The sequence below is a fragment of the Trachemys scripta genome, chromosome 4 (assembly GCF_013100865.1).
Source record: "Trachemys scripta elegans isolate TJP31775 chromosome 4, CAS_Tse_1.0, whole genome shotgun sequence".
Classification (NCBI taxonomy): domain Eukaryota; kingdom Metazoa; phylum Chordata; order Testudines; family Emydidae; genus Trachemys; species Trachemys scripta.
Genome location: NC_048301.1, coordinates 68,783,226 through 68,795,797, shown reverse-complemented (window position 1 = coordinate 68,795,797; position 12,572 = coordinate 68,783,226). Strand labels below are relative to the sequence as shown.

General features: G+C 45.4%; 1 protein-coding gene across 3 annotated transcripts in view; it reads right to left on the bottom strand.

Annotated features, from left to right (window-relative positions):
• The window catches only part of PLEKHH1 (pleckstrin homology, MyTH4 and FERM domain containing H1), a 93,915-nt gene that overhangs the window by 51,457 nt on the left and 29,886 nt on the right, over positions 1 to 12,572 (bottom strand). For all 3 annotated transcript variants that reach the window (XM_034769354.1, XM_034769353.1, XM_034769355.1), the window contains exons 5-7: positions 10,556 to 10,639; positions 7,841 to 7,922; positions 1,327 to 2,339 (exon numbers count right to left, since the gene is read on the bottom strand). In XM_034769354.1, coding sequence (XP_034625245.1) covers positions 1,327 to 2,339; positions 7,841 to 7,922; positions 10,556 to 10,639 — 1,179 coding nt within the window. The remainder of the gene's footprint in view (positions 1 to 1,326; positions 2,340 to 7,840; positions 7,923 to 10,555; positions 10,640 to 12,572) is intronic.

Here is a 12,572-nt window from a genome sequence, read left to right as displayed (position 1 = left end):
CATGCAACAAACCTCGATGCCAACTCTGCCCACATATCTACACCAGCAACACCATCACTGGACCTAACCAGATCAGCTACAACATCACCGGCTCATTCACCTGCACGTCCACTAATGTTATATATGCCATCATATGCCAGCAATGCCCCTCTGCTATGTACATTGGCCAAACTGGACAGTCACTACGCAAGAGGATAAATGGACACAAGTCAGATATCAGGAATGGCAATATACAAAAACCTGTAGGAGAACACTTCAACCTCCCTGGACACACAATAGCAGATGTAAAGGTTGCCATCTTACAGCAAAAAAAACTTCAGGACCAGACTCCAAAGAGAAACTGCTGAGCTCCAGTTCATTTGCAAATTTGACACCATCAGATCAGGATTAAACAAAGACTGTGAATGGCTATCCAACTACAGAAACAGTTTCTCCTCCCTTGGTGTTCACACCTCAACTGCTAGCAGAGCACCTCACCCTCCCTGATTGAACTAACCTTGTTATCTCCACACTGATATATACCTGCCTCTGGAGATTTCCATTACTTGCATCTGAAGAAGTGAGGTTCTGACCCACGAAAGCTTATGCTCCCAGTACTTCTGTTAGTCTCAAAGGTGCCACAGGACCCTCTGTTGCTTTTTTCAGCAGGGTTGGAACATTTAGATCCCCCACACAGACCTCTGCCACTTAAACTAATGGAGTAACTGGTAGTAATAGTTGTAGGCTGTTATCTTCTATGTGGGCTGGTCACTAGAGGGGGACGAGACATATGCTTTGCCAGTGGCACACTTTACTTTTGGTGATAGCAGAATAATGTGGAGACTTTGGAATATGGAGTTCCTTTTCAGATTCTGGAGGGAAGCATTCTCTAGTGGTGACAGATCCTTCTGACTCTGTCTCCTACAACAGTCTGTCCTAGTGCTATTTCTCCCCTTCCCGCCTATCCGGCTTGTAATTTCACATGGGGATAGAAGAACCTTCAACTGTAGATTTGCATTTCTTGACTTTTGAGTTTGATCTCTCAAGATTAATATTTCTTTGGTGGGAATTTTTTCCAGAGAATATTTTGCTTTTGTTTTTTTAAAGAAAAGAAAAGAATAAAAGTTTCCAATGTGAACAGTATGTTCATTATCTAGAACTATTTGGCTTGGTAAAGATGGCTGCCTTCATAAGTTAACTAAGGTTGCTAGAAGCCAAACAGCCCAGATAAAGGTCACTATAAGCCTTCACCTAGGCAACCCAAGCCCGACCATTATTGACAGAGGCACCCAAGTACTGATGAAAGGTGACCAGAACAGTATATGTAGTGCCACCTGCGTTTCTTACCCAGGATGGGAATCTGTGCAGTGGTGGAGTAGGAGGTTTGCCTCCTGGGTCTAGTGGTCCAGCTTCAGAATTCCCAGCTTCATTTTTGCCTGAACCAGGATGCTGATCAATCTCCACTCCCACCCCAGCCTCTTCCCCAACTGGGCATCCGTCTGTCTCCATCTTCTCTGGCAGCTCATCATCATCAATGTCTGTCTCCTCTACTTGTGCAGGACAGAGTGTTGAGGTTGTTATGGGCTGGAAGGTGCCAACCTCTATGCTCATTACATGATGGAAGCAATCAGCACCTGGCTGGGGTTGGCTGTAATGTCTCTTTGCTAGCTGGATACTGTCTCTTGGGGTGCTGGGTGTCCGGATTTTTGGGAGAGTCAGACTATTGCCTAGTCCACATTCCCTCCCTGGAAAGCTTGGCTGTGTTGAAGTAACGGATGATGGCAAATCCAGTGTTGGCTCTGCAGTTGGGAGACAGCCATCAGGGGTACTCATCATCTCCCCGGAGGAAGAGGAGTCCAGCCTGTGGGAGCGGAACTTGGCACTCAGCTCATCTGAGGCGTTTCCCAGCTCTGATGCCATCTGATCTGAGGTGCTAAGAGAGTTCTGGTTTCTCCCCAAGGAAGACTGGAAAGCCAGGGCTTCAAGGTCACTTGTGGACTCAACGGCGAGGTCCAGTAGTGTGGGATCAGGGCTCCCTGAGCTAGTGTCAGAGATTACAGTAAGGAACGTATCTTTCTCTAAAGAGGGCTTCCAGTTCGATGGATCAGGGATGACCCTGAGCATGTTCTGTGAGGGCAATGATTTAGTGTCTTCTTCTGCAATGGAGGCTTCATCAACAAGGATCATACCTGGTGTAGGGGGAACACCTTTAGCAGCTCTTCCCGGACACTCCTTTTTGACACCCAGCCCAAGGAGCACGGACTTCTGGTCTGGTTTCTCAAGCAAGGGTGACAATAGCATTCTGGGCACCAAAGGGTTATAGCTCCAAAGAGATTCAATAGGAGGGATGGTTGTTAAATCTAAAAAGAGAGAAGAAGGATGGTTAGGGCATTTAAATGTTTTTTGTCCAAAGTGTTGCTTGTTAGGATGAGTTCCTGTCAGATGTATTTCAGTCACATGGTATGTTTACACTGCATGTGGGAGCAAACCTCCCAGTGCAGGTCCACAGACTTACATTAGCAGGGCTAGCATTAGCATACTAAAACCAGTGCTTAATTTGTGCCAGGGCTTAGCCCCAGCACCTGTGGGCTTACCACATCAGTTATTAAATTTAAAAAATTGCTTGAGCCCCGGCACCTCTTTCATTACAAATTAAGCACTGACTACAAATAACTGTGTAGATGTTGTGGCTCTCAAGTCGGGGGGTGGAGAAAGTAGGCTTGAGCGCCTGACCTGCAGCCCAAATCACAACATCAAAGCAATGTCTACACAGGTATTTTTAGCACAGTAGCATGAACGCTGCAAACATAAGCCTGTGGACCCAGGCTGGGAGGCTCACTCCCAGATGCAGTGTAGACATATTCCTAGGAACAGACCAATGGTCCAACTATAATAGTCCTTTCTCTGACAGCAGCCAATACCCTGTGGATCAGAGGGAAGAGAAATGCCCCCAGTAACTTATATACCCATGCAACATTATGTCACAGGTGAGCTAATGGGCCAGAACCTCAGCTGGTGTAAATCAGTATAACCCCTGTGATTTCAGTGGAGCTACACTACATTAAACTAGAAGAGTATCTGGCTTGATTTCCTTCTATCCCCATCTGGTGATCAGTGGATGCCCTGAAACATGAAGATTTGAGAGCCTTTGTAACTATTACCACCAGCTAAAGATGCTACCTTCATTCATATGAATGTCTAAATTCCTTTAGAGTAGCAGCCGTGTTAGTCTGTATCCGCAAAAAGAAGAACAGGAGTACTTGTGGCACCTTAGAGACTAACAAATTTATTAGAGCATAAGCATGCATCCGAAGAAGTGGGCTGTAGTCCACGAAAGCTTATGCTCTAATAAATTTGTTAGTCTCTAAGGTGCCACAAGTACTCCTGTTCTTCTAAATTCCTTTAAAATCTTTCTAAACTGTTTTTCCCAATAATATCCATGGTATCAAATCTCTTAAATGTATAATATGGTTTGTTCATAAGAATTTCCTTTTTTAGGTTTATGTTTTCATTCCATGTGTTATGTTACAGGATGGGATAAACAGGAATGCCTGCTTGGCCTTCCGAATTTCCTTTATTTAATGTCTATATAATACCTCTGCTCTGTCACTTCTTTCTCTTCTCTTCCATACTGCGTAATCTTAGAGATTATCTGAACTCTATAGATACCTTCTAATGGCGTCAGTGAGGGTGTGGAGAAGGATGGCGTACCCAAGCTCAACTAACAGAAGGTTTGGTCTACAAACCCCCCTAAGTCAGGGATATCCATGGGGAGGCCCTGGGCCTCCTCAATGCCTCATGCCTTTATGGGAATATCATGGGAGCACACAATCAAGCAACTACCCAGTAGTCACTGACCCTGATCCTACCTTCTGGAGATGCAGTGAGTTTTTGACTATGAAGGGGCACTACGACTAGGTTAATTGTGAAAAAATAATAATACTTTGTATTTATATAGAGTTTGTCAGCCAAATTAATACCCCAAAATGCTTTACAAAACTGGAGAAATAAGCAAATATATGCCCCAAGGCCACACAGCAAGTCTGTGGTGGGAACTGAACACAGGGCACTTGTCTCTCAGCACTGCGCTTAGGTCATTAGCTCATAGCTACTCTAATGGCAGGACTCGTATTAACTTTTCACTGAATAACTGTGGAGCTGGTGAGGGAATAGCACCTCAGAGGGCAGACATGTCACCACCCTGATCCCTCCCCTAGGTATAGGGCCTGATCTGAACAATGCCTTTATGTGAGTTTGAAAAAGGAAGTGCGGAAACTGCTCATTGAACCAGTCTAGGCCAGATCTGCTAGGGTTTCAGCCTTTCTGCCCAGGAGGGCCAAAGAAATGATCTGGCCCCTCATCTTTCTGATCTTTTCTCAGACAGAAACCCACACCCTACCCCTAAATGTCTAAATTTCAGATGCTCTTCTCTGGACCTTCTGCAAAATCCTGACAGTCTAGAAAATTTTGTGTAGGGTCTGCAATAGAATGGGAAATTACATGGATCATTTCAAGTCTTCTCATAACCTTGACATTTATATTGTGTCTTCTGTCCCAAAGAACCAGATTCCAAGATGCTTTAGATAGAAATTATATATATATATATATATATATGTATGAATATCCAGGAATAACAACATATAATTAATAATGGTGCCTGAGTATCACAGACTTCAGAAGCCTTGCTCAGCTGCCAGCAGGGTTTACAAGGTCAATGCAAATTGAAACAGTACACGGACAGAGGAGAGGACAAAGGGTAAGGGAAATTATTGCTGATTGTAGAGAGAATAAGTCCCTTAAGGGACTTAAGCATTGCAACACTGAGGGTACGTCTATACTACCTGCCGGATCGGCGGGTAGTGATCGATCTATCTGGGATTGACTTATGACGCGATAAATTGATCCCCAGTCGCTCTGCCATCAACTCCGGAACTCCACTATGGCGAAAGGCAGAAGCGGAGTCGACGGGGGAGCGGCGGCCATCGATCCCGCGCCGAGAGGACACGAAGTAAGTGATTCTAAGTCGCTATTCTCATAGCTGAAGTTGCATATCTTAGATTGATTCCCGCCCCCTCACTGTAGACCAGGCCTGAGTGTCATAGCACTTAACTTTTAGGCTCCTAGAAAATCATAGGAATATGCTACAATCCACAAAGCCTGAATTAAGTGCCTCGGGTCCTTATACAATGAATGGGGAGAGACAGACACCTTAGAATGTGATCCACAAAGCCAGCATGCTAGAAATGGTGCTACCTAAACTAGCTAATGGGAGATGCTGATGACAGGGGTGTGTGCAAAGCCCCACCCCCTTCAAGGCATTCTGCACCTAAGTTTGGGCTGCAGGGAGGCAACTATCTCTGTTTAGAGATCCATGAACAGGGACCAGCCACCTGAAGTCAGGCAGCTTAACTGCCTAAGGTGTTTCTTGTTGGAATGAGTTAGGTGCCTGCCTCATTTCACATAAAACAACTGGACAAAGAAGAGGGGGTTCTGCTGCCTGCCTTATGACTTTTAGCCCAAGGGTTAGAACACTGACCTGAGAAACCCAGGTTCAAGTCCCCCATCTCTGCTAGAAGGGTAGAAAGGATTTGAACAGGAGTCTCTAACCACTGAACTATTGGATATTCTCATGTGGAGGTCCCTCAGTCTCTCCTCTTGAAGCTGTTCCATTTGCACAACTAATGAAGAAGTGATTGGCGCACTAACCACTAGGCTATACCCCCATTCTCACTTTCTCTCTCTCTTTCAATGACTGTTTAAGTGTTTATCCACAATGGAACAGTCCTAGGACTTATGTGATTAAACCTAAGAGTTAGGCCCCTAGGTACCTTTGTGGATCTGAGCCTAAAACCCACATTCTTGAGAAATGTCACAGGATGACTGGCCCTTTGAGGAGTGGAGTCCTGTGCAGCTGTGACTGATCACCTGCTGCCCAACTGGGTTTAAGGGAAGGCACCTGGGTCTACAGCAGAAGGCAATAAGAGAGGAAGCTGCAGAATAGTTTGAGACAGTAGGGGAATAAGACTGCAGCCTGCCCAGCCCAAAAGCAGGGAAGAACTAGAATGAAGCTGGGAGGCTTGGATCCTCTTCTGTGGGAACACCCAGGACTAAGTTTGAGACACTGGGAGGTGTGGGAGTGGCCTGGAGAGAGAAGGATTACTAGGACTGAGTGTTTTTGAATTGTATATACATAAATTAGACCCATTAGGGGAATGTTTTAAGGACTCTGGACTGGCAGACTTATTTAAGGAGCCCTGAAGATGGAAGGCAGGGTGCTGTTCTAGGCAGGTATGTCCTCTTACTAGATATAAAGGAACAAGGACCATCAGTGTGTGACCCTAGAGGCACAAGGAACTGGTTGTGACACCCACCCAGTCCTAATATGATCCCTGTATGAATTTTCCCCACCCTGACATCAGTGTAACTCTGCAAAAATGCCATTCATATGAAATATTACGCTATGTTTCCAGGTTCCCAGGAATGTCGGGAGATGCCAGTAGATGAAGCTGTTAATATCAGCATGGCTGACTGCAAGAGATTTATCTGTCTACTGGGGCCTCTCAATTTAGCCTGGCACAGTGAGTCTGTGCAATTAGGTGGGGGTAGGGGTTGGGTGCGCAGTGCTGAGCTGTCTGCTGTTCAATGGGTTGAGATCCAGGGATCACTTAATACTAGATTATTAATGCAGCTTACCAGCCATTCTGTCTGTGTAAACAGCCAGAGTCAGAGGGGATGAGAGAAACCCATTTGAAAAGCACCTGACCGGAAGTGTGCTGGGATTTGGCGAGAACTTTGCATGGTTTCCCTGGTGCTGGAGGGGTGGGGGTGGGGGCATAAAACATCTCAGAATAAGAGCTTAGCAGGAGAGAAATGTTCCCTATCTGCCTAGTGCAAATCTAGGTCATCTGCTCCCATTTCTAGACTTTATTTTTTTTTTTAATGGACTCAATTTAGGCTAGGAAAGTTGGAGAAAAGGAAATTTCCTCCTTTGAAGTGAATTATATTCTGATGAAAGGTGCTGGATTCACAGTCCTCGAGAAGAAAGTCTTCTCTTTAGCCACAGAAAAGGTCAGGGGTGCTGGAAAAATGTGTATAGTGGGGGTGCTGAGAGCCACTGAACCAAACTGTAAATCCTGTATATGATGGAAACCACTTCAAGCCAGGGGGTGCAGTAGCACCCCTAGTTCCAGCACCTATGGAACAGGTTCAGTAAAGGCATAGGCAATGTTAAGCTTCTTCCACCCTCTTCTGCCAAAATGCCTCAACCTTGTGCCAGAGGGAACACTCTCCTCCCGCCCCCCAGAGCAATGGGGAGAGTTCAGTCTCCTTGGCTCAGTCAGTCCTTACTTCCTCTCTGGTAAGATGTCAACAAGAAGTCCAATAGTGCCACTGGTGATGGTGACTCTCTGGCAATGTGGATGCCTCTACCCAGGGAGGAAGTATAGTGAAATTCATCAAGGACTTGATCTTGCGCTACTGAAGTCAATGAAGGTTTTGCCAATGACAGCCTTGACTCCCTGAGCAAAAGGGCCAGCCAAGCCCATTAGCTTGGAAGCAGTCGCAGCCTCCTAAACTAGAGGTCCAAGATTCAATCCCCACTGGCACCCAATAAGGAGCATTGTTACGATAAAAGCAACTTGCCGTCTATAGCTTCTTCCATCCAGATGGTTTTACAAACATTGATATAATTAAGCCTCACAGGTAAGCATTGTTGTTCACATTTCAAAAATGGGCAAATTAAGGAACAGAGGTTATGCCACTTGCCCAAGTCATACTTACTAATCTATGGCAGCACCCATGATTCCTGACTACCAGTCCTCAGCTGGTTACTAGGTTACAATTCCAAAATGAACATATTTACCTTGTAATGCATCTTGAAGGGCTTCAATTTGCTCTGTCAGCCTCTGATTACAGTTTTTCAGGTGGTAATTTTCTAGCTCAAGCTATGAAACAATAATAAAAACTGAAAAAAAATATTTAAACACTCCCCAACATCAAAAAGTGTTTAGGTCTGACTGCAATTAAGTCTCAAGATAAGAACAAGAAAAAGAACAGATAAATTTAACTTTAAGCTCTGAAGCTCTTCTCAGCAGCAGCTTCTGCCAGTTGGAATAGCCCTTCTGCACCTACCCACTCTTCCCAAATATCCTTGGAAAGCACCTTTTTTCTCCCCTGCATAGGCCTCATCATTTCTCTCTGCTATTATATATAATTTACCTGTTAGATATTTTGGGAAACAATTGGTAGGAAAGAGACAGCTAAACTACTATTACTTGAGAGTGTCAGCTTTCCTTCCTCTTGCACACACTGTGATGGGATCCCCCATGTGTCAGGAGGGACTGGGTGGGAAAGACATGAAGTTAATCCCTACAAATATATATTCAAGGGAGGGGAAAGAGACACATCACAGCGAATAATCTTGGCAGTACTAGAGAGACTGGGGACTCTCACCCAAACACAGGGTTCCACATAAAGAATCCCTGCACCACCTATAGGCATAAAGCACCATGCTAACAACTTCCTTCCTGAAACAAATTGAGAACTCCAAAGTTTGGAGATGTATGTGTGGCCTCAATCCCAGGAGTAAAGAGTTACTGAGTCTTTTAAAAAGTGCTTTGAGATGGGACAGCAGGAACCTGATCCAGTGCTCACTGAAGTCAGTGGAAAGAATCCCATTGACTTCAATGGGCATTGGAATGAGATAAAGGCCCAGGAGCTCAGAGGGGTTTGGAAGAGAGGGGAAGGGCAGACATGAGGGAATGCCATGTTGGAGGAAAACAGTGTCAGACAGACTTAGTAACTTTAAGAAGGAGTGGGAAATAAAATGGCTATGAGCCAGGTGCTGCCTCGGGAGGAATGACAGGAACTGCATCTTGGGATTCACCGGAGAGGGTGATGGTGGGGAAGTCTTTGCTTCCTCTGAATGAGAGAACAATTTACTTCAAATTCTGGTTCTTGGAGGTAGAAATTTGATCATGGCAACTCAGCACCAGTTTACTGTATTAGGCAAACTTTGCCCAAATCAGTAAATTGTCCTAAGTCACGAGGACAGAGGATCTGCCCATGCATCATGAGTTGTGTGCTGTGGCAAACATTAACTCCTTTGTGGCAGTGAATATCTTTATTCCTGGGGAAATTCTGTACCAAAAAAATTAAAAATTCTGTGCACAATATTTTCAAATTCTGCAAAATTCTGCATATTTGTCAAAATAACACAATATAATCACAACACGTTTCAATTATTTTGGGTCATTTATTTCAAAATACCTGTCAGCAAGTATGTCTGTAACAATACAGACAACAAAAAAGACTCAGGACAAATAGATTCCTTACTAGGCATATTAATACAGAACTCTGAGTAATAATTAATTTAAACTGCAATACAGAACTGTATTTCCCCTACCCCTCAGAAGCTGTGCAAAGGCTTGGGGGAGTCAGGGGTAACAGAGGAACTGAGGGAGAGGGAAGTAATTGCTGGGAAGGAGCCTGAGTGTGAACTTGGAGGGTTGTTGTGTATGGTGGGAAAAGTATGGAACAGGTTTTTTGGTTGTTTTTTTTTGGGGGGGGGGAGGGGAGGGATTGTTAGGGAGCTTCTCCCATGCAGACCCTGGCTGACCCCTAGCCTCTCCCATTCATTCAGGCACATCTGCCCCTGACCCCATGTGTCCCTCCACTCCCACTCAGACCCCATATGGCCCTGAATTCCCTTTCCCTGCTCCCATGTGTCTCTCTGCCCGATTCAGCCACCCACTGTCCCTATGTGGTCTTGTACTCCCTCCCCCATCCCCCTGTGGCCCTGCGCCTCTACTCCCATTCAGCCCCTGCCCCAGTCTGTCCTCCCCCACTAGTCCTTATGAGCCCCTGTCTGACTCCCCAGCAGTCCCACGCTGTTTGTCTCCTCACAGCCCCTTTCTCCGGACCTAGCCCCACAGGCACTGTGAAGAAGGCAGGCTCTTTCTCTTCCCTAACTGGCCAGGAGCTGCTGCTCTGTTCTATTGCCACAGCGCTATCTGGTGGGCAAAAGGCAGAACTGCAGCAACATTCCAGCCGAAGTTATTTTCTGCCGAGGCTGCTCTGTTCTAATACCGTAGTGCCCTCTTGTGGACAAAAGGCAGAACTGCAGCAACTTTCCAGCAGACGCTTTTTTCTGTGCAAAAATTAAAAATATGCATGGCCAATTAATTATGCGGGCGCAGTGGTGTTGAATTCCCCCAGGAGTAAGCCAGTGTAGGAGAATACAAGGATTTAAGACAACATGAAAAGTTTCACTCAGTGCAAGAAGAGACCCTGACATCCAGAGTTTCTGTATGTAGATATCACCCACACTCCAGTTTGATGGCTGGCTAGTTAACTGAGTGGTACAATGGCTATGCCTTGAAGAGACCAAATTTTGTCAGTGACTTTAGAGAGCCCATCCTCCCTGTTGGCATAAGTCAGTGGTGCAGAATTCCCCCAGGAATAATAATATCTTTCTTTTATTGTCCATACAAAGTGCTCAATCTTTAACTCCAGCAACATATAGAATCACCACTTCCAACTGCACACCACAGAAGCTGACAACAGGCTGGAGACTCACCTCTCTTAGCTTAAATGTTACCCACTCCTTGATCTTGGCAGCTTTGTCTTGAACAATTTTAGCTTCCTCAGCCCTCAACTGCTTCTGTGGCAAAGAGAGGATTAAATGCATTACGGGAACACGGTCATGATGTTCTTAGTGGGTTACTGTAGCAGTAGTGGCTTATATACTGGAACTTCCATTCAGTGAAGTGGTCCCAGGACTGAAGTGTAGTCAGATATTAATGCTCACCTGGCCTCTGATATCAGGCCCCTTTAAGGTGTCTGGTGATTTCAAGATCCACTTGAGTCATTTTTGAAAACTTAGGCTAACAATTCCAGGGTATCTGTTTTGGGGCCCTGATGTATCTTGGCCTAATTCCATCTTGGGCAATTACATTCTGCCTTCCAGAGTTTCATTTGTACATAGTCTTCTACTCCTCCCATCCTACATTATTATGTAATGTTGTTGCTCTGTGGTGTTAAATAACTGTAGTTTTCCACCCAATCGGTGGCTACATGTCAGTGGAAAATTAAACAATTCCCATGTGTACCTTGTAAAATGTTTTTCAGTCCTTCAGAATGAAGAGAATTCTATAAACGTCAATAGTTCTATCTGGAACTTAGAGGGCAGGTGTTAGAGTTGGAGGTTTAGGAAGGATGGTTACTTTGAAAGCCTGAAATCCCATCAAGGTCCCCGTGACACACAGCTGTTGCTGTCATTGAGAAACCAAAGTCAAAGTAATATAATTGGGGACAACAGGCCCAAAACCTGAGCCTGGACACCATGGGGACACTGGTCTATCTATAGGTGGAATATTGTCACAGGGTGACTGAACCCCATTTTAGGGAGTGTCACACCTCCTGTGACTGAACTGGTGTATCCTAGCTACCACTGATTAGGGGATGGGGTAGCATCTGGGGTCAGGAGATATAAGGACGCCTGGGAGCTGGGACGGAAGAGAGACAGGCCAAAAGCAGACAGATGAAGATTCTGGAGCCAGAAGAGGGCCAAGGGAGCGCTCTGTGCCCACTGTCCTGTATAAGGGCAGGAAATGAAGTGAGAACGGAGGCTGAAGGAAGACACAGGCCTGCAGAGTGATAGAGAGAATGTTTCCTGCCAATCTCTGTGAGCACTGGATGGAGGGAAAGCCCTGGAGACTGATACTGTGGCCACCGTCCTGTATGAAGGGTAGGGAACTGGGAAAGAACTCAGGAAGGATGTGAGAGTTCTGTTAAACCCAGGGCAGGTTGACTTATTTGTGTTCTTGCTTTGGTTGAGCCTCTAAACTTTATCAGGAGATGATGGGGATAAGCCTAGCAACCTTCTACTTGAAGGAAGATTGGGGACTGAAGAAGAGTCAAAAGTGACAAAAGGCAGCAGAGCCAGAGGCTCTGGGGTTATGCTTTTGAGATGTGTGTCATCACAAACTATCCTGTGACAAAAGTGTTCTCAGCCCAAGACAGCACTGAAGTGTTTGGAGGGATCCTGGGAGGGAAGGGGGAACTGAGACTGGGTGCCTACCGGGTACCTTCCTGCCATGAGGGGAAACTCAAGGAGGATTTTACAGGTATATTCTGTGTGTGTACAGTGCCTAGCATAGGTCCATGACCAGGTCTCCTAGATGCTACAATAATATTACTAAGAGTAAAGTTTGAGAAATCAAACAAGGAATATTGTTCCGAAGTGACTGCTAGGGTAATGACACCATGCCACCAGCTTTGTGGTCACATCATTTTTCTCTTTTTCCCTTCTTAAGGGAATTTGCTGCTGAAAGATGCTAGATTGATACTGCTGGAAAGCGAAGGCCTCTGTTTAGCCTCAGTTTGCGTATAGCATGGGTGGTGGCAGTGCAAGGGTCCCCACTCCAAAAATAGCTTAGATACCTTACAAGGAGAAACCAAGCGTACGAGCTAGAGGAAGAAGTTCAGTTTCCCTGGCTCCTTCAGCCATTGGCCTCTCTACTGAGGCTGACAACAAAGGTGACAATTGTGATAGTGGTTTTGTGCCAAATCCAAGTGCTGGTGACTTTTGTAAC